Source organism: Seriola lalandi, unplaced genomic scaffold, assembly GCF_002814215.2.
Source record: "Seriola lalandi dorsalis isolate HSWRI2012SDOR001 ecotype SW California unplaced genomic scaffold, Sedor1 jcf7180002053060, whole genome shotgun sequence".
In the NCBI taxonomy this organism is placed as follows: Eukaryota; Metazoa; Chordata; class Actinopteri; order Carangiformes; family Carangidae; genus Seriola; species Seriola lalandi.
In genome coordinates this window covers 63,383-85,161 of record NW_019523613.1, presented here as the reverse complement: position 1 = coordinate 85,161, position 21,779 = coordinate 63,383, and the positions used below count along the sequence as shown (strand labels likewise).

At 38.4% G+C, this 21,779-nt stretch overlaps 1 protein-coding gene across 2 annotated transcripts; it reads left to right on the top strand.

The window, feature by feature from the left end:
- The first annotated feature begins 1,270 nt into the window (after positions 1 to 1,270).
- rorc (RAR-related orphan receptor C) lies at positions 1,271 to 21,073 on the top strand. 2 transcript variants are annotated; one of them, XM_023400855.2, is made up of 13 exons: positions 1,271 to 1,525; positions 1,679 to 1,782; positions 6,795 to 6,824; positions 15,644 to 15,729; positions 16,457 to 16,598; positions 16,691 to 17,047; positions 17,139 to 17,237; positions 17,319 to 17,440; positions 17,920 to 18,052; positions 18,160 to 18,267; positions 18,392 to 18,502; positions 19,017 to 19,126; positions 19,259 to 21,073. In XM_023400855.2, exons 2-13 carry the CDS (start codon positions 1,731 to 1,733, stop codon positions 19,421 to 19,423), a joined length of 1,515 nt encoding a protein of 504 aa, XP_023256623.1. In that variant the 5' UTR covers positions 1,271 to 1,525; positions 1,679 to 1,730; the 3' UTR covers positions 19,424 to 21,073. The 2 variants fall into 2 exon arrangements, with proteins under 2 accessions (XP_023256623.1, XP_023256624.1); XM_023400856.2 differs by lacking the exons at positions 1,271 to 1,525; positions 1,679 to 1,782; positions 6,795 to 6,824 and adding an exon at positions 8,354 to 8,532.
- The last annotated feature ends 706 nt before the right edge of the window (positions 21,074 to 21,779 follow it).

Here is a 21,779-nt window from a genome sequence, read left to right as displayed (position 1 = left end):
TGGTCAAATTGGGTTTGAGGAAGCGGTTGGAGGTGGGGGTGGGGGTTGGGGTGGGGGGTGCGGAGTAGGGGCACTTGTTTTCAACTTTCAGTTAAAACCACCTGCAACAACCTCTGTCCACTGCAGCACTTCCAGAACCTATTTTTAGTTTAGATATTTACCTAAATGTGGAACTTCCACTTGGAAAGCTGTATTACTGATTTGACTTGTAATCATTAAACAAAGAATCCTGCTAAAAGTGGAAGCACTTGATGTGCTGGTGAAGAGTCTATAGGTGAATAAACAATCATCTTTTCAATTTGGGTTGATGACAAGTGTTATCTTGGATAGGGGAATATCTGAATGGGCATCATTTAAATTATACTCATGGTCTATTTCTGTAACAAAATAGGCCTACAGCACTGTGCTGACACAGTCATCAATTAGTCATTTAACAGAAAGTTTACTGCCTTTTGAGGATTTATGTATTTTGACTGTTGGTCAAACTAAATTAGCAGTTTAGAGAAATGGCTTGTCTCTTGCAACTTGTTTGATGTTCATTAAAATTTTACATAATAAAACACAATGAGTGTATTAAATATGATATATCTGACATTGTGTTTTATTATGTAAAATGTTAAATTAATTCCACCATCTAAAATAGTTACACTCTATTAACATTTAATGCATCAGTACATTACACATACACAAGTTAAGTCACATTTTGAATACAGGACTTATTCCTGTAAAGGGTTATTTGAGGTGTTCCTCCAGCACATCTTCATCTTGTGTGTCTGGACCCGGTGTAAGCCCCATGTATTAGAGAAGGATTTACCACAATGATGTAAACTGAGAAGACATATCGATTATTCATTGTTTTCTTTGTGTCTGCAGTTGTTTTAATCCTACCTCAATTAAAATGACTACTATTATTAAAATAACGAGCATACATATATTGCAAGTAGAGGGCCCTGCATGGTTCAAACAAGTCACTAAAATTATACCAACATATGTAGAGGGATTTTATTTAAGTGATTTAAGTTATTACCCCAATAGCAGTATGCTAAGTAAGCCAAACCTGCAGTGGAATTTAATGTGTCCTCTGTGCATTGTATTTTCTCTATTAGTGTGGCGGAAATTTGTGGCAGCAACATGGGATTATATTTCTCAACTGAGCACTACAAAGCAAAACCCGATCCGCTGCGATTACGTAACAGCCGGTGACATAACTCTCTCCAGCCCGGGATGGTCAGGGCGCACGGAGAGCGCAGGGAGGAGGGGAGGGGGGACCGGGGCGCGCGGCTTGTCTACGGCCGGCCGGTCCAGCTGCACTCGCTCCTCTCTGCTGCTGCTGCTGCCTCGGGGGGAATTAAATTATTTCAAAACATTCACACAAGAGGAGGTGTACTGCTGAACAAAAGAGGACTGAGAGGGTAAAGAGATGACGTCCGAGTTTTGGGACCCGCTGTAAGGACGGGAAGGAGGCGAGATGGCAGTGCATGTTTTCAAATGCCTGCGCCGGCCCGGGCGCTAGAGCAACCAACAGGTAGTATGAGCCCCAGTTTTCATACATTACAATGTCAAATGGCGGCAGGTGGAGTTAAAAGACGACTGATTTAGCAGGCGTCTGCGGTTTGTGTGTGTGTGTGTGTGTGTGTGTGTGTGTGTGTGTGTGTGTGTGTGTGTGTGTGTTTGCCAGAGAGGTGACTGTATGAGTGTGTAGGGCCACCCAGTGTTTTGACAGGAGAGTTATGGAATATGAAGAGCCCGACGTGGCCCCCGCTGACACCCCCATCAAAAGAGGTAAGAGGATCCACCACTGAGGTTGTACTCTGCATATTACATGTGTAGGCCATTTCAACTGTCATGCCTGTGCAAATAACATGCAACTTGTTTAGTTTAATCTTTATATTTTCTAGTGTTATTTTGTGTCTTTACACAAAGTAAACCTTGCTCTTATCTCCCAGCATGCCATCCAGTGCTCCCTCTTTATCTCATTTTGCTCACCTTTCCTGCACCAGCTGCCTCTGTTTCTGTTTTCCCAGTCATCGTGTTCACTATTATCTTCTTTCCATCCTCTCTCATCCATCTTTACCCCATTAACCCTCCTCATCCCTTTCATTGGGGTGTGGTTAAGGTGCTGTGAGTGGGTAAGAATGGCAGTAAGCCGTAGTAATCCTTGGGGATTAGGTCTTATTTTTGCTTCTGTTTTTGGTCAATGCTTTTCTATTCAAAGCCTCTCACCAGCTAAAATCAAACCATTGGCAATCACTGGAGATAAGACACCTTGTCCCTTTGCCACAGAGACCCACTACACACCTTTCCTACTACTCTCATAGCATGGAGGCACAGTTTGCTATAGTTTACTCATGCAACAAGGATGACTGTTTGAACAAGACTGACTCAGTTTAATGGATTGAGGTGCAAGTGTCTTTTTATTGCAGAGGTGGAACATGAATTAATACCTTTTACTCAAGTAAACATAGGAAGATCGCAGCTGAATAATGCTCCTTTCAAAGTCAAAGACCTGCAATGGAAATTTTACTTGAATGAACAGTTCATCAATGCCAATGATATGGAGCCATGCACATAGTTTCAGTTTTATTTTCATGAGTTTTGAGCTATCAGCCACTGAGACTTCTGCTACTTATTAAAGCTTTGAAAGTTTTCTTACCAAAAAAGAAAAACCTCAAGAGTAATGTCTTTCCAGAAACAATTTCCTGTAACCTAGATAACCTGCAAACGTCACAGTCAACTGTTTCTATTGGGAACTATTGCCAATCAAAGACAGTAATGTCTTTTGTCCTTAATAGAGTGATTTAAGAGCACCACATAATCATTAGAAAGAGACAGATGAACAGGGAGGACAAGACTGAAAAGAGACATATTAAGTATTTTCCATAGATATAATGTATGTTATATGATGGAATCATAAGGCAAATTTTTTTTTTTACCACAGTTTCTGTTAACGTAAATCACTCTTTCCCACTTTGGCTCAGTGAAACTTATGCTATGCAGCCACATGTTGTTCAAACCCACAGAATTATATTAGGAATTCTTATAAAGGGGGCACTCTGGTAGCAAGAGTAGGCCTACACCATAGATCAAAGCTGAGTCCCTGCCGCAGCGACCTGGGTTTGAATCCGGCCTGGGCCTTTTACTGCATTACATCCCCTCTTTCTCTCCCCTACCTTATCCCTGCATCTCCACTTTCCCTGTGAATAAAGGCAAAAAGGTTAAAAGGGCAAAAATAAATCTAAAAAAAAAAAAATCTAAAAAAATTCTACAAAAGTTTCAAAATATACCAAATATGTCAAGCTGAATTTTGAAAAAAATTATTTACAAGTCAGGTGGAGCTGGAACCACATGATACAGAAAATACAGGATAGTGTCTGACATAGGCCATTTTAACAAATGTAAATCTTCTTAAGATGAAATAAAACGTGAAAACTGTTTAAAGGGTTAAAGGTTTTTATGAGAACAAAAACAGAGGCTAATTTATCAGGTACTGGAACTGCTGTAATTGTGTTTTAATCTGGTTAAAGTGGAGTTTCAGTGTGGTTGTACTGTTTGTCATACTGCTGAGATGGCTCATCTTAAGGTAACCAGTGTCTTGGTTTTAGAGGCTGATGTGGGTGTCTTCTCGTTTTTCTTGAGTACTGGGTTTGCGTGTCTGGTACGGCTCCACATTGCTCTTCTTCCTGCCTGTAGGGTAAATCTGGGTTCCTGTTTATTATTGGATACAAATTGTCTTTGGTGTCCTTCAGGGATCTATTGTGGGTCCCATCTTCTTCTCTACACACTGTGTATGTTATTCTGCTGTAATATTTTTTTTTAACTTAATAGTCTGTTGTTACAGTATCTCTCTGTAAGCCAAAGTGATATCTAACATCTCATGGTCTGTTTGCTGATGTCATGCAACTTCAGAACTTTGAACAATGACAACTGTTTTGGCCTTTCTACTAATGTATTTTTATACCCTTTATGGTCACTTTTAATCATTCGGTCAGTCACTTGTTTAAACAGTTATGCATTGTTTTCTACAACAATAGATTCTACAACATTTATTTTTTAAAATCCCCTTGAAACTGTGAATGTTGCTCTTATTTTTGTCTCAGCTACTATTACTCGGACGTCTTCTTCTTTCTTTTTTTTTACTCTTTATTAAATGAGAGCATTTTCCTAATTTTTAGCTTCGTCTCACTGACTGCCAGTGGTAGGATTAATTCATATTAATGTTGGAATTAATTTTGTTTTTGTTTTTTTAAATTAATTTTTATAGGTGATTTATGAGCCCAAAATCGTCAGATATCTTTTATTAGCACTAAAGAGTAAGGGCTAAGTGCACTTTCTGGTTGATAACCACACTAACCCTGACCAACATCCAAACCTGCCTTATCAGGCTGGTTTTTAACAGAATTTATACACATGTATTTTTGTTTCTGTGTGTTTAGTATATCTTTGTTGTCATACTTCATTCTATGTTGAAATTTTTTGTTATTTTTCAAATTACTTTCTCATATTTTTTTTTTATTTACTTTTTAAAAGAACAGTATATTACATGGACATGACGGGTGTAATATATTAGCATTATCTTTTGTAATAATTATATAATAATTATGTGTTCTGTGCGGGATACGGGATGCATCATGTTTTATATTCAGGCAAAGTTGTCGGTCTACTCTCTGGGTTCAGTGGTCTTCAGTGTTGTTATGTAACGCAGCAACTGTCACTTCAGCAGTCAGCTTAGATGTCAGAGTGTAGAGACGTTAGTGAGATTTTGACTGATGAGTGGTGGTGATGTTTGTGCCTCTGTAGTCATCAGGTTCATGTACTCAGCTGTATGTGTGTATGCGTGTGTTGTGCTTAAGGCCATGCTGACGGGTTTGTCTTACTAAATGTGGACATGCCACACTTACTTTGTACATAGGCAGATGTTGGTGATTTCATTAGAAATTGAACACAATTAAAATTGAACACAGCTGTTGTGAGATAACCTTTAATATTCTAAAATTTCTAAAACACATTTCATGAATGTGTAATGTGTAAGTGTAAGTGCAGTAATCATAGTCATCAGATAAAAAAAAAAACCTTAAACATCATCTTTATGTTTTAGGAACAAAGCTGTTATTTTTATAACTGACTGATGAAAACAAGGAAAATTGGTCTTTTTCCTCCTTGCTGGAAACATATTAATGCTATGTTTATGTCATATTTTAACATATTAAATATGCTAAATAAGTAAAATGCATAGCTCTCAATTTGGATATGATGCTTCTATTTGGTTCTGAAAGAGTTAATTTTAAACATGATTGAATTTTCTTTTTCTGCATTTTATTTAGCAATAACCTCAAGGTTTGTTCAGTTAGTGTTGAAATTTCTTTACATTTTCCGTGTGCGTGTGCACTGCTCTGCTTTCATTCCATGCTTTCTGCTTATGAAGCAAAACTGATTTGATGAGGGGAGGAAAACAGTGGAAACCACAGAGGGCCTGATCTGGCACCAGACAAAGACCGGCTAGCGCTACGTCTTCCACTGATACTTATCTCCCCTGCCTTTAAACCTCTCTGTCTCACACACACATACACACCCACACAGATACATACAACTCCAGAAATAAACACTCTTGGTTCAGAACCGACCGTCCACGCACTTACTCACATTCACAGCAATTCAGACTTTCTCACAATTGTGGTCAAACAGGCAGACAAAAAAGGAGGACCTATTGCTTCACAGACACCCACCTTCCTCCGCCTTTATCTTCTCAGTGTGTGTGTGTGTGTGTGTTTGTGTGTGTGTGTACATTTGCCGAAGAGCCTCACAAATGCACCACTGTAAATAAGAATCCTCTTTTTTAACCTCTCTGCTATCACCAAGGCTTTTTATCTGTCCACAGCCCTTTGTACATGGGAGAAAATACAAAAAAAAAAAAAAAATACATTCTGCAAACCCTGGACCAAACTGCAAGGATGAGTTGACAATGAGTAGTTTATCACAGCTGAATCTGTATTAGCCTCAGTTTAACTTGAAGCCTGGTTTAGTTTCTTTCACATTTTATGCTAGTTTCAGTTAATCCCTTGGTTAAAAGCTGACCCTGCGTATTAAACATGCTCATTTCACATTTGATAGGTTTCAATATTGCATCATTTCAATGATGGAATAAGTATTCAGGTCATTTACTCAGGTAAAAGAAGCGGCAAGGAACTATGAAAATATGTAATGACAAGTAAAAAGTCCTGCATTCAAAGTTTTACCTAATTATTAGCAACAAACTGTATCTAAAGTGTCAAAAATAAAAGTATTCATCAAGCAGAATGCCCCCGGTCATTGTTATACTGTATTATTGGATCGTTATTATTGAAATATTAACATGTAAGCAGTTCTTTCATGTTGATGGTTCAAGGTGGTGCTAGTTTAGTCAGTTTTTATACTGTAACTCATTATTTCCCTCACAAATGTAGTGGGAGTATAAAATAGCAGAAAGAGGAAATACTCAAGTTAAGTAAAAGGACCTATAAATTGTACTTAAGTACAGCACTTGAGTATATGTACTTAGTTACTTTCCAAACCTGGCAGGTTTTAAATTCTCAGTCAAAAGCAGCACCTGTTGGAAAAGATGTTTAGTCCTGGGTTCAATCTGTTTAACAGAGTTTAGCCTTAGATTATGTGAAAAGGTCATGAGTATATTACATGTTATGGTTCTTTTCTAAAATATACACCTGGGCCCTCCTATGTATTACAGTTTGTAGTAAAAACCTAGATTGACAGTGTTGTTTAGCTTTAATTCACTACCTGCATCTTTTTGTCTGCCTCAGGAGGAGCCGTGTCCAAGAAGACTCATCTGAGTAAGTTTCTCATAAAAACACTGTATCTGTAAGTTAGCACTTGTGTGTGTGTGTGTGCGCATATGTGTCTGTATGTGGTAATGACATTGCTTGTGTTTGTGCTAGATATTTGTGCATGCATTGTGGTTAACTTCATAGTTAGTGAACATACAACATTGCACCTGTAGAGCAACACACACACACACACACACACACACGCACACGCACACAGTGTGGTATCGCTGGAGTTGGGCCATTAACAGCACAGTGTGTGTGTGTGTGTGTGTGTGTGTGTGTGTGTGTGTGTGTGTGTGTGTGTGTGAGGCGGGCATCACAGGTGCAATACACAGCGCGCACGCACACACACACACACACACACACACACACAAACACACACACACACACACACTAACTACTATAGCGTTGGCATCTGAATGCAGATGACAGCGATAACATCTTGCCTTTTTTTAACTTCTTTGGTTTAACACTTTCTGCCACAACTTTAGCACACCTGGGTATGTTATCAAGTGTGGAGATGCTGTGTGTAATGCACCACCAACCTTCATGTTAGGTGGTGTGATGATAAACAAACTGGGCATAAATAATAATGATTCTATTGATCATTGCTTGTGATCGAGTGCACATGTGTGTAAAATGAGGAATCATCTTAGATTTAGCTTCAGAGGGTAGCAGAAAGGAAGATAGAGATCCACGGAGGTCTTGTGTTGTTTGGTGCATCAGTCACGGAGAGATGAGATAGAGCTGGGGAAGCTGTGATGGGTTGTAACTAAGAAAATCTACTCAAGTACTGTATGCCAGTACATTCTTAATTACTTTAGCTTGTCCATTTTCAGCTGACTTCTTCTTCTCCACAAGAATTCAGAGAAACATTGTACTACATTTATCTGTCATAAATATAGTCATTTTTTAAATCCTGTGCTATAAAGATATGACTGCTTCTTCCATCACTGCAGAAACTCTTCAAATTAAACTGTAATAAGATAAACAGTAAAGAGTTAAGCTTAGAAAGAGGTGAGGTTGTTGCCAGAGGAAACCAATTATTCTTTAGTTGATAAACTGATAACTATTTTTTTACTCAGTGTAAAGAAATATTAATGTGCATCAGTATAAACAGGACAATTGTTGAGTTTGAGAATAAATAATATCTTTCCGTACTGAAATGTTTCTGTAACTTACATTTTTGTCTGCCTCCCCAGTTTTTACTCTTGAAAGTGGTTTGATATAAATTCTCAGGGAGTCTTAAAGGTGCCATTCGATATAAGGGTAATTTCTGACGTGTGGTACAAAGTGAGGGGGTGAAGGATAACAACAAAGGTATAAGGAAAAAGTACCTTGAGAAAAAAGCCAAGCTATAGGGGACAGTCCCCCTTTTCTTTATCTCTGTCTCCTGTCCTCTCTCTGTCTCTCTCTCTCGCTCTCTCTCTCTCTCTCTCTCTCTCTCTCTCTCTCACACACACACACTCACACACACATGCTAACAAGGAAGGTGAGGCGGTGACTGACACTCAAAAGTCTGAATATGCGTGCTGAAGCTGCAGTGAGCACCCAGCCGGGCTTGCTAAAGGACGACCAAAAAAAACCCAGAAGGAAGGGTGAAAGAATAGGTGTGTCAAAAGAAAGAATATTGTTAGACAAAGTGAGAGGAAAAGTGAGTTTGTGAAAGTGGGACAAACGTCTGAGACGAGTGGAGGAGTGATGATGATGCGAGGTAGGGATGAAGTTCTTTGGTGTGTGTGTGTGTGTGTGTGTGTGTGTGTGTGTGTGTGTGTGTGTGTGTGTTTGTGTGTGTGTTTGTGTGTTTGTTTGTGTGTGGGCAGTACAGTAAATGATATTTTATCAATTTGATCAAGTATATGCTTTGCGGTCATAGTTTTTTTATATGAGTTTATTTTTAATGATTATTGTAATAATGACACTTGTGACACTTGTGATAATGACACGTTTAAGTTTTAAATAGCTGTTTCTTTTCTTTTTTTGTAAGTTTTTATCAGGTTTTTATCAATTCTAAATAACTGAATTTATGCAGACATAGGCACCAATGGCTTCAAACAACTTTTTTCAACTTTATCACATTATGTGGTTACGCTTTTCACTCAGACTTCCCACTTTTCTTTTTTGATGTAACATCGGGTTGAACAGTAAAGGTTCAGAGCGGCTCTGAATTCATAATGTGTTTCTTATGTCAAAAATAATATACAATTTCATATGCTTTATTTAATGTTTACACTTTAATCCGTAACAAATCCCATATGATAACACACACATGTTCATGTCGTACAGCATGTACAGACTGATGATCTTTGTTTTGAAACTTAATTGTGTCTCTTCAGAGTTCTCGATTGGCTGACTATTGGGTACATTCATCTATATGTGTTTCAGTTTTATGGTTTGGTAACATGACTCAATTCTGAGCTCCCTTTGATGGATTAAAGATTTGAATCATGTCTCAGATATTTCTTTTTCTCACTCCCACGTATATAGTGCACCTCAGGTAAGACAGTGAGCAGATTTTAAAGGCTGAGAACTGTGGTGCAGTGAGTTGTATAAAATGTTACGCTCTTCACATGTTTTGAGTTGATTTGCACATTAGCTCTTGTTTAACGTCATCATATTTGTATAGTAAGTAATCTTAACTAACAAATGAAACTACTGAAGACCCAAGGGACCAGGTTATAATATGACATTTAGTGTGTTGCAAACCTTTTTGCAAATACTTCCACTGAATTCTAACCAACGTAAAAAAGAAAGAGACAGGAAAACAGGACGCTTCACAACTGCAGTACATCACTTTGAATGGACTGACTCCACACATGTACAGGATGCAGAGGAAATGGTAGTTATAATTTGAAGCTTTGATAAATTTGATTTCATACACACAAATATTCAAAGTCGATAGAATAAAAGCACAGAAAGGGGGAAGAGGCAAATAATGAGAAATAAGGAATGTTCTTTGTGCAAGCTGCTTATACATTTTTTCTCTTGCAACATGCAAACACACATACGAGAATATATGCACACACGGATCGGCAGCTGCTTGTTTAATGGCGCCCAGATGTAACTCATGTCAGCTCTGCAGCTCAGAGAGGGAAGGAGGTGTCTTCACCTCAGCTGGTAAACAATTAATTGTCTCATTTTCTAGCGCTACACACTCAGAGTGGGCTTAGTGCCATCACAGTTTACGCACACACACATTTCATAAGGCTTTGTTGTTGTGTTCGGGGGATTCCTGTGTAGATTCTTATAGAGTTTCTTTATCAGAAAGGATTTCCTTGTTCCTCTGGCTGCTCAAACCTGCACAGCACTTCCAAAGCAGCAAAAGTGGTAGACTTCAGATCAAAGCAAACATCAAAATCGCAGGTGACACATTCCCTCCCAAAATATGGTAAATGAAATACAACAGTTGAGCTGATTCATACCTGTCAAAACATTACATCTTTCAAACACCCCCAAATTCAGTCTGTACTTCAAAGTCCAATATGGTAAATCTGAATCTAATTGATTGTTCAGATCTGCTTTGATAATTTGTCTTTTTCTGAGATAAGGTACTGTGGGTAATTCTCATTTTGTTATTTTCACATATTGAATGAAACTTAGTAGTGAATGAGTTCTCACGTTCATGTAACGATCAGCACTGGCTGATTCACAAACATTAAGACACTCACACCTGCATTTTTGATACAGAAAAATAGTGTGAAATATATTCTTATTAGAATACTTCAACCTCAATTTATTATTTTTGGCAATAATTTTGTTTTGCTTGATGACAAATACTATTTATTCTGTTTATTTCTCTTCTTTAATTCTTTCTCTGGTGTTAAATACAGGTTACAGGTATTTGAAGGGATTTCAGTCCTCAATTGTGGCATCTTCAGAAATAATTTCTGATAAGCAAATTCAAATCTTATTTCAGTAGGTCAAAGTCATTTTTAGAGCGGTTATAGAAGATGTTCAACTTTGCACGACAGGGGCAATGAATCTATAGTTGGACTTAGTTTGATACATTGTACGATATTTACCTTTTTATTTACTGTATTGTCAAATGGCAAATTTGATTTATTATTATATTGTATATTATTGAATTTTAACACAATAGAAAATATAGTGTGGTTATTAACAAAGTGATGTATGATCTTTTAAATAACAAAACTTTTGAAATATTTTAAACATCTTGCCTCAGCAACATACTAAACTAAAATTAAAGTGTAATATAAATGAATTACAGCAGATTGCAAATTTATTATTGATTATAATGAGAAACATAATTTAATAATAATTTGTTTATAAACATAATTTTTAAATCATGTTATGTAAGTTCTGAAAACCTTTCAAACTAGTGGTGTTGTAGATATATGAAGTTATCACAAACTGTGCGTTTCTCTTATCCTGGGTCTGATAACGTGTAATACAAAAACTTGTGATTGATTAACAGTCTATTTTTTGAGCGATAAACAGTTTCTTGGTCTGTTTGTGTGTGCGTGTGTGTATACAAACTTTGTTTGCACTCTTGCTTGCGTATGCACCTGAGGTAAGCTTCCGTCAGAGGAAAGTTGAGGTTTTTTGTCCGTTTACAGTGCAAAGAACAGACTGCTGACAAGGCAGAGACTGAGGACTTGAGAGTGGCAGTCTGTATCATCCGACCCCCCAGATGCCCCACATAGACACACACACACATACACACACACACACACACACACACACACAAAGAGGTGAAAGTACTGAAATAACCTCTTTCTAGGTTGAAATATTTGGTTTTCTGTCTTTTTTTTCTTGTTATAATTTTCTTCATGTTTGGTATTTTGCAGTACTTGTCATTTCATTTGGCTTCCCTCCACCAAATGTTTCAGTTTTTTTCTTTATATTTAAGGCTTGTTCAGTTTGATTTATCGTATTTGGAAGCTCAGAGATCATCCAGACTGAGAATCACAAAACTTGAGAACTCAAAGTCATTCGACTCAAGACAAACCTGTAAATGTTTAATGTTTTTTCTTTACTGTTATACACAGAAGCTTCTGTCGTTTGTACGACGACACTGACAAATGTGCTTTTTAAGTGGGAGCATTTAAGTAATTGATAATTCTAAATACTGATTGGAATTGGAATTTTAGAATGAAAAATTTAAATTGATTTAATTGGTTGTTTTTCAAAATTAATCTCACTTCAGTATAAATAAGTTAGTACATCTTTGTGTGGTGTGTTTGTGGTTGGCAGAAAATGTTGATGGTTTGTTAAGTCAAGTCAGATTTTACACACAGGTAAACTCTAACTAAATGAGGTAAAACACATATATAAATACTCCACTTACATATGTACATACAGCAACCTTACACACACACACACACACAAACAGAGGGAGGAGCCATATCATTTAAGGCCTTGTTAACAAGCAGTAATACTTAAAAGTCAATTCTGTACTGTACGGGCCAATGAAGTGTTTTCTGTACAGCTGCAATGTGTTGTAGTTTCCTGGTCCTGCAAAATCTGCTGGAGATGAGTACAGTACATGCACCATTTTTCAGTCTGGGACAGGAAGCTTTTAAGTTTGGAAATGTTTTTTTAGATGGTAGAAAGCTGTCTTTGTAATGGTGGTGATGTGATGATGGAAGTGATGCAAGTTTCTAACATGTTCACTGTGTTTTACAGAAAAAAAGACAAATCCATGGACACAGTTCTTGTCCATCCAAACAACCAGAATTTCAGTGTATTCTTTGTTAAGTTGTAGAAAGTTTTGAGACATCCAGTGGTTGATGTCATCAATGCATCTGTGAAGCACATTTACAGGACTGAGGCTGTCAAAGGAAAGACAGACACAGAGACATATCGATGTGTATCATCGGCATAGACTGCATTACGATTCTGTATGATGGTACCAAGAGGGAGCATGTAGACTGAATAGCAGTGGACCAAAAACTGAACCTTGTGGAACCCCAGAGGAAATATTGACTTGACAGATGTGAAGTTGCCAAAAGATATAAAGTCCTTTATTTTAAATATTTTGAGAACGATTGAAGAGCAGGTCCAGATAAGCCAATACAGTTTGCAAGTATATTTAGTAGAAAGCCCTGATGAACAGTGTTGAAAGAGGCACTCAGATCTAACAACACAAGATTAGAACGTTTGTTTGCATTGTTGTTGATTTTAAGATCATGGATTCACAAAAGCAGTTTCATGCAAGGATTCACCCTAAAACCAGACAGGTTCACATCAGACAGGTTGTGGAGGGCTAGGTAGCTGTGCAGTGGTTTGTAGACAAGCTTTACAAAGATTTTACCAGCAACAGCCAGGTTGGAAATTATTGGTCTATAGTTGCTACTTATTACTCTTATTCACTAAAGGGGGGACAACAGCATGCTTGAGAGAGAAGTGGGGAAAACACCTGTAGGGAGGTGTTAAAAACATAAAGAAGACAAGTTTTGTGTTAATAGGGTTGAGAGACCATGCAAGTGGAAGAGTTAAGGTTAAGAGATATTGCAAATCATGACATATAGCAGCTAAAGTAAATAGTGTTGCTTGGGTAGCAAAATTAATTTTCATTTTTGCTCATTGTTACTGAGCATCATGTGCTTAAGCCGATGATGAAAATAAAAATAGAAATAAATATGATAATGATAATAATAGTTATTTATGAAGCACCTTACCTACAAGAGATGTAGCTCAAAGTGCTTTACAGTAAAAATAAAAAACACACTTCAGATACAGATCTACAGTACAAAAATATCTTTTAACCACAAAAATCGTTTAATTAGGTCATGCTGAGCTGTGGAGCAGGTGAGAATAGTCGATACAAGCTTCAATATTTAGGCTTTTTCCAGTAAAACAAAGTGAGACTTTAAATTCAATTTACATTTGTTTGCTGGTTTTCAGCCAAATTGTGTGCACGACACAAAAAACCCTTTAAGATTACTGAAGATCACACTAATGGAAGAAATATAAACAGTTCAGTTTTTTTTTTGTGTTTTTATCTCTATCTCTCTCACACACACATGCTTGCAAACACACACAAGGAGATGCTGGGTTTGATTGGTCTAGGCCTGTGGCTGGAGATAAGACAGAGAGACAAAAAAAGGCGAATGTAGATTCCTTAGTGTTAACGTTCATTTCTTTTTAAAGCCCCTGGTGTTTGTCTCAGACCATCAAAAGACAGAATGATATGATTTAGTTTGGCAACAAAAAAAAAAGAAGTCATGATTTAACTTGATGCTGCTTTAGAAAACATGCTTCGTGCTTTGTGTACCATTTAGATTCAGTTGAGTATTGCCAGAGCTATGATTGCATTAAAAGTTGATGGAGGAGCAGCGCATGTGATTGCTGTGTGTGTTTTGCTGTGTGAGTGCGTGTGTGAACAGTGAAAGGTTGTGGGTCACAGTGGATTTCCTGTTGTTTGAGGTTGACAATCAGAACTGAAATAGCGAAAAAATAGAGACCACTGATGTTCTCTCCGCCTATCCTGCAGAAATGCAATCATAGTCAAAGCTCAGTAGGTTTTTAGAAAAAAAAGATATTTAGCTTGCAGAGAAATATTTCTATTGGTCATCTTATTTTAACCAAATTATCTGGTTGTCTCTTAAAATCTGTGAAATTCTCTAATCCTTTTCATGGTCAGTCTTGAGGTTAATCAAAACTTATCAGCTGTGCAGTGATTATTCCTGCTTTATCATACAAGCTTAATGAGCTCTTGGTCTGTATTTATTTTACCTCAGACTGGCCAGCCTCCCTGGGAGCCTTCAGGTGATCCCTATGCCACTAGATAAAGAGGGCACACACTGACACACTAACACACAGTCGTGAATAAATCTGACACAGTTATGCACGGAAATGCAAATACTACTGTATATAAGCATCATAAGCGAGCTTGACTTGCAGAAGACGATCACACTGTCAGCGCATTTGTAGAAGGAAGAGAGGAGATGACAGGAACAGATAAAACCAGAGATTTCTTAGGGTTTGAAAAAAAGAAAGACAATACTGCATGCTCTGCTTCCTGTATGTGTATCATCATTCAATGTTACAATAACTATGTAATATAATGTGAATTTCACAGTTAGCGATGCATTGTCCTCCTCATCATTTTTGTTGGAAAATATATGTTTTTGAGGACATACCATAAAAGCTTTTCACAACTGTCACTAAGACAGTGTTTCTACATTTGTGGTGCTTTAATAAATCAAATCACTTCTGATTCTGATAAAAATCGCCACCAGGCAAAAGGTTGAGTGGTGTGAGAGTTTACAGAGATCAGGGGCATGGGGGGAGGTGAGAGGGGGACGGCCATTACTGGCAGTGATGAAGGAGAGTGCATTACTGGCAGCTGTGTCCTTTATGAGCGAGACAGAGAAGGATTCACAAAGAAAGAAATGACATGAAAGAGGGACAGTCAGAGTGAAAGAGAAGCCAGTCAACCACTTAAAAGGAATCTGAGGTTGACACCTTCATATTCTCTGCCTGTCTCCATTTGCAAATATTCCACACCGCCTGAAGACTCTGTCCTCATCGTATTTGATGTTGGTTTGTTCATTTTTTTTATTAAGACAGGAGGTGTTTAAGAGGAAAATACCTTTGGTTTACCCTGGTCACACAACAACTGATAGATGTTTCAGGGGAAGTACAGCAGAAGACATTAGTTCTCACTGTGGGAATCGCTTTCCAGGTTACTTTTTTTTGGTAAAAATATGCATTTTTGAATAGACTGACAACTTCTTTCTTTGCATGCCTCTGGTCTAGAATCTGAGTGAATGTGAAGCGGCAAATGTGTGAAGTAAAACATAAGATGACTCCATTTGAAAATGTTAAACATAACCGCTTTTACTTCTGTGTTTGTTCAGCCCAGATTGAAGTCATCCCATGTAAGATCTGTGGTGATAAGTCCTCTGGAGTGCATTATGGAGTCATCACTTGTGAGGGCTGCAAGGTGAAATGCAACAGCATTACTGCACACTCACACATATGACTTTATAAGGTTGATACCACTAACATGCCTGTCTTTTCAATATGAAGCTTCAGCCAGCTGCCTGTTCACATAAAGACTGGAAATGAGGGGGAACAACTAACCTGGCCTTTGTCTAAAGATAAAAAATATCCAGCTATCAGCACCTCTTAAGCTAACATGTTGTATCTTGTTCGCTTAATCGTATAAATGTGTAAAATCAGCCTGTTGTAGTGTTATGGAGGGTTATGCATTGGACTATTTCTTGGCTGGGTGAAGTTACTTCTTGGAGCCTTTACTGGTTGCCAGAGCCATTTAGCTAACTAACATGGTAAGCTAAACTAACTGCTGGTTCCCGCCTCATGCTGAACAGAAAGAGAATGGTATCTATCTTTTCATCTAATTCTTAGCAAGAAAGTAAATAAGCTTTCCCAAAATTTCTTTAACCATTAGAGCTAGACCAATATATCAACAGATTGCAGATGTTTCTAATTTGGTATCTCATATGTAACAAGAAAATGACAGAGAAAGACAGATGCTGGCAGGTTTATCTTCCAACACTAAAATTACCTGCTCATTACAAATCTTGGTCACAACTTAAAAAAAAAAAAACTGACATACCATCATCGGACTTTTGAAACAATATCAACAAATCTGGCTCAAAAACTGTGTTTCTGTTGGACTGTTAACCATAAGTTATTCACCCCCTCAGGGATTTTTCCGGCGCAGCCAGCTGCCCACTGTGTCATACTCCTGCTCCAGGCAGAGTAACTGTCAGATTGACCGGGCCAGCCGCAACCGCTGCCAACACTGCCGTCTGCAGAAGTGCTTGGCACAGGGCATGAGCAGAGATGGTGAGGCACAAAAACACCCACATTGATACACAGACAGCCCCATGCTATTCTTGATTCTCAGCAATTTCTTTTTTTTTTTTTATCCTCCTCAGCTGTGAAGTTTGGACGGATGTCCAAACGTCAGCGTGATTCTCTGATCGCTGAAGTGGAGAGGCACCGACAGCAGCAGCAGCAACAGCAGCAGGTTCAGGGAGACGCCCAGTCTGTGTTGTCCTACTCCACCAAAGCCCGTCAAGACCGCTCCCCCCAGCTCCTTCAGCCCATGGCCTCGGCCTACTCCTTCACTGGAGAGGCTGAGCTGCTGTCCTACACCACTGATGTTCATCCTTACCTTGTGTGCTCCCCGAACGAGTCACAGGTGTCGGGAATGATCTACCGAAGCTCCGGTGTCTCTCCCACAATGCGGTCCCAGGGGAAAGGGGACAACAGCGGGCACCCTGACATTAGAGGTGAGGCACTCCTGTGTGAACAAACTTCACTTTGTCCATTGCCTTAATCCTCCTCTCTCTGTTCCTAATTTGTTTCTATTCTTTATGTCAGGATTTGACTCCAGACAGCCATCGCATGATCTGATGGCAATTCACCCCTACCCTCTGGAGGACCCTTACAGCATCTATCCTCACTCTCTGCGAAATATAGGTGGGCAAACAGCACAGTGGGCTAACATGTACTTAAGTGTGTCGTGTTCCTAATATTAATGAGAGCTTCTACTTTTTTTAGATGAGCTGTGTGCCAGCATTGTGCGTTCCCACCGAGAGACCAACCAGTACAGAGTGGAGGAGCTGCAGGCTCTCAGATGGAAGCTGTTCAGCAGGGAGGAGCTCCAAGCCTACCAGAGCAAAGTATACCAACTATACTGTTTCCTCCTCTCTTTATGGGTTCTCACACATAGTCTTTCATTTGTGTGACCTTATTCAGACAGTCTCAAAACAAAACATGTCATTTCGGAGGCTACTTTTGTGTTTGATGAATCAAACAGAAAACTGAGAGAACTTGTTTCATCATTTTCCCTCCTCCTCTTTCTCTTTGATCACACAGAAAATTTATGTTCAATTTAAAGTAAATGATGTTATAGCACATTATATTGTAATATATGCCATATATCTTATAATATTTGAATTGAGAAAAAATGATATGTTTAATTAGTAGAAAGAGCAGTACACTGAATGGTTGGGAGTGAGGGGGGAATTTGTGTAGGCATGTAGGATAAGGGATAAAAAATTGAGCTCTTTTTAGTTGATGAAATGTTACGTTGTAAAAATTTCACAGAGAAATTAACCTTTAAATGATCCCACTACTATCCTTCCAATTTTACTCTCAGTCAGTGGATGAGATGTGGCAGCACTGTGCCATTCGACTGACTGATGCCGTGCAGTATGTGGTGGAGTTTGCAAAACACATCCCAGGTTTCCGTATGCTCAGCCAGAACGACCAAATTGCGCTACTCAAGACAGGTGAGGTTACCTGTCACTCACAAAAACAAATCATCAGCTTTAACCCCGATCTAAGATGATTTGAATCTCTCACTCCCTCTTCTTCCTTTCTTCCCTGTGTCACACAGGCTCCATGGAGGTGGTTCTGGTCAGGATGAGTCGGTTCTTCAACACAGAGAATAACACCGTCTTCTTTGATGGGAAATTTGCTGGAGCTGAAATTTTCAAGTCTTTGGGTGAGGATTCCTCTACACATTGATCCTTCCTGAAGCACAAATGCAGATCTGAAACCATTGATGTAGTGAGTACACTATATAAATGCGGTCATTTATCAGTTCTCTGTGGTGTCTTTTCTTGCAGCATGTGGTGATTTGATCACGGCAGTCTTTGACTTCGCTCATGACATGTGTGGTCTAAAGCTCACTGAGCAGCAGATCGCTCTCTTCAGTGCTCTGGTGCTGATCAATGCAGGTAAGATCAGCTCACCTACCTCTCACTTTATCTGAATTTTATTCTTTATGTAAAAAGTTGGAAAACACTTTTATCTTGTGTTCTTTGGAACTTTTGGAAGCCCATCATTTTTTAAATATTGTTGAGTCCTAATTTACATATTTGATGTGCATTTATTCATTTATTTATTTATGCATTTATTCCCACGTAGCACCTACAGTTAACTGATGATGTTATTGGCTAAATCTGGTCATTACGTCATGGCCATTATTTAGCTCAAAAACTCTTTCCTTCATTTGTTTTAGTCCAGTAATATTACATTAGTATATGATTATTAACTAAAATAAGTTGTCTTTTCAACATTGTTTCAGTCACTTAGTTGATGGTTTCAATCATTCAACGTGATCAGCCTTGGTGGCGCCTGTAGTGGCTCTTAATAGGCATAGTAAGATTTACAAATTGCACAGTGGACAGTGACTAGTGTGTGGCCTTGTTAAAAATCCTCATTTGCTTTTGTTTCTATCTTTCTGTGCAGACCGTCCATGTCTGGAGGATAGAGGCAGGGTTCAGCGGGTGCAAAGAAGCGTGGAGTTAGGACTCACACACATTCTACACCGAGACAACCAAGACAATCTAATGCATAAGGTACATATCTCAGTATATACCACATGTTTTCTGATAAAAAGCCAAGAATATTCATCCTTTCATCTACAGGAATGTGCTTACCTTCCCATAGCAGAACGTGAACATCTAAACGTGTCTGTGTCCTCCCTGCAGCTGTACCAGAGGATGGCGGTGTTGCGTTCACTGTGCAGTCTTCACATGGAGAAGCTACGCTGGTTCAGTCAGCGTTACCCTCTCACCGCTCACTCTCTGTTCCCTCCACTCTACAAGGAGCTGTTCGCCTCTGAGGCAGAGCTTCTGCCGGGGACCACTCACTGAAGATTCACTAGAATATGCAAAGACACACACACACACACACACATAGACAAAAATTGTTTTATCACTTTCTGACAGAATCTATTTTTCTAATAATGAAAATGACTGAGAAAAGCACAGTAATTGTAGTGTGTTAAGTATTACATGACTTCCAGCAGAGCTTTGTGTTGGTAGCCTATGTTAAACATAAATTTCAATATTTTGATAGCGTAAAACTATTTTGATTATTCCGAGGAAATGGGAGTTTTGTTGTTCTTTGATGCTGCATTGTCAGTCGGGTACAGGATTAATTTTCTCTCAGGATGTGATTCTGTCCAGCTACAGCTACTGTGTGTCACAGTGCTGCCAGACAGAGAGATTCAAAGAGGCAGGACAGTGGCAGCGTTTTCAGGATGAAGCACTTGGTTTATTCCTTTGCGGATCTCATCAGTTGTTGTCAGCTTGGAGTCACTGCAGGCTCCAATTCAAGTTTATTTGTTTGCACATTACAAAATAGAAAAATAAAATATAAAATGTCAGGTATACACACAAAGAAGGAATAATACAGTAACAAGAAATGTGCTGGCTCAGCCAAATAAGCCAGGAAACATATTTTAGTTTTGCAATACAGTTAGGGATGTAGCCCCAGTTTCACAACATAACCAGCTTTACACAATCCTGTCCATTGTTTGATCATGCGCCCGGTGTGTCATAAAAGTTTATATTCATGCCTAAATCTGGATTAATTACTTCACTGCTTCTTTACTCATCGTACACAATCCTGTTACAGCTTGTCAGTAATCGCCCTACATTAGTTTTACGCAAAACAGATCCACCTGCTCATACTCAGTGTTTAAGCCTCAGAAGTTTCAGCTGCAGCATTGCTTTAATGCATATGTGGGAGGCTTGTGGCACAGACGCAGAAAGGTGCCAGTATACACACGGAAAGCTCAGAAAGTTCCAAAATCATAACTGTGATTCTCAAGTCTACTTTCAGGAGACTTGAGAATAGGCTGTAGCCACATCAAGCCACACAGATTGACTGGCATCATTTCAGCATCATGGCTGGATTATACTATTTCAGTAATGTTTGTTATTTGAAGGTTAATATGTGTCAAAAATAAATATTCCCTACAAAACGTGAGAAATCAGAAGAGATCAGAGTCGGTTATATCTGAATGTGTCAATGACATACTCAGTGCTAAAAGACACCCAAAAATCAAGTGACAGTTTGCCTCTTTGCATCTTTATGTCTCTAGAGAAGTGTTTCTCCTCAGGTTGGTGTTGTCACAGTTTGACTCATAAGTCCCACAAAGCAGCAGTACCTTTTATCCTTTGTGTTTGAATAAATCCTTACAGGCTTTTATATCTTTCAAGCTTTGAAAAGATGTTGCATTAAATGTAGAAAAAATATTCAATTAAAAATGTGAAGATACTGTTGAAGTCTCTTCCTCTGTGTGCAAACTTTTCCCTTTTTTTCAGATGAACTTGCATATGCTTTGTTTTCTCTACATATCTTTGGATAAAGAAAGAGTAAAGAGGCAGTGATGAGAGTTTTCAGCATTAAGTACTGTATGTCCGGATGTAGTTCTGTCTGTTCCCGGAGCAGCTGAGATTATAATGAAGATAAATCCATGTAAATCTTCTAATAAACTGCTGAGGCTGTGACACCAAGCGGATGTTGTAACTTTATTTGTCTCTTTGTGAATATGCAGTAATATAAACAGTCGTGTAAAACTGAGACATGCAAGGAACAAGATTCAGTTGTTTTTCTGATGATTTGATTAGAAAAAAATGCTTCTCAGTGTAACAAAAACCACAGTTTATTCATAGTGGACTGAAGTGATAAGCATGACTTATCATTCTCAGCAGTGCCGTAGACAACCCAGAAGTTTTCTGAAGAGGCCAAAACTCCACCAACACAGAAGAACTTTATTAGACTGGTGCGTTTCGGCTTGTGACCTTCCTCAGTCTCATCCTGTACAGCCAGTATCAGCACCATATTGTAAAGCTGCAACTGCAGAATTTAACACAAATGAAATATTAGTCATTGTGGATGACAGTAGAGCACACTCATTAGCCTGTGTTGCCATCAGGTTGTCATAGACAAAAACTGTTGCTAACCAAGTTAAGAGGAACAAAATTAAAAGACTATGAGTCAGTTGGATGTGGTAAATGTGACTTTCTCATGCAAAAAGCCACAGAAATTTTATGTTTATGTTTCATGCTGCAAAGCTGTCTGTCTTTGAAAAAAAATTATATTTCTTTTGTGATTTTCTGGCTAAAACAGAACTTTCTAAACAACTTTCATATACATTGAGTTTTTACTTTCATATTTCAGTTGGGTTTGGAAAGACATGAGATAAACAATTCTTCTAGT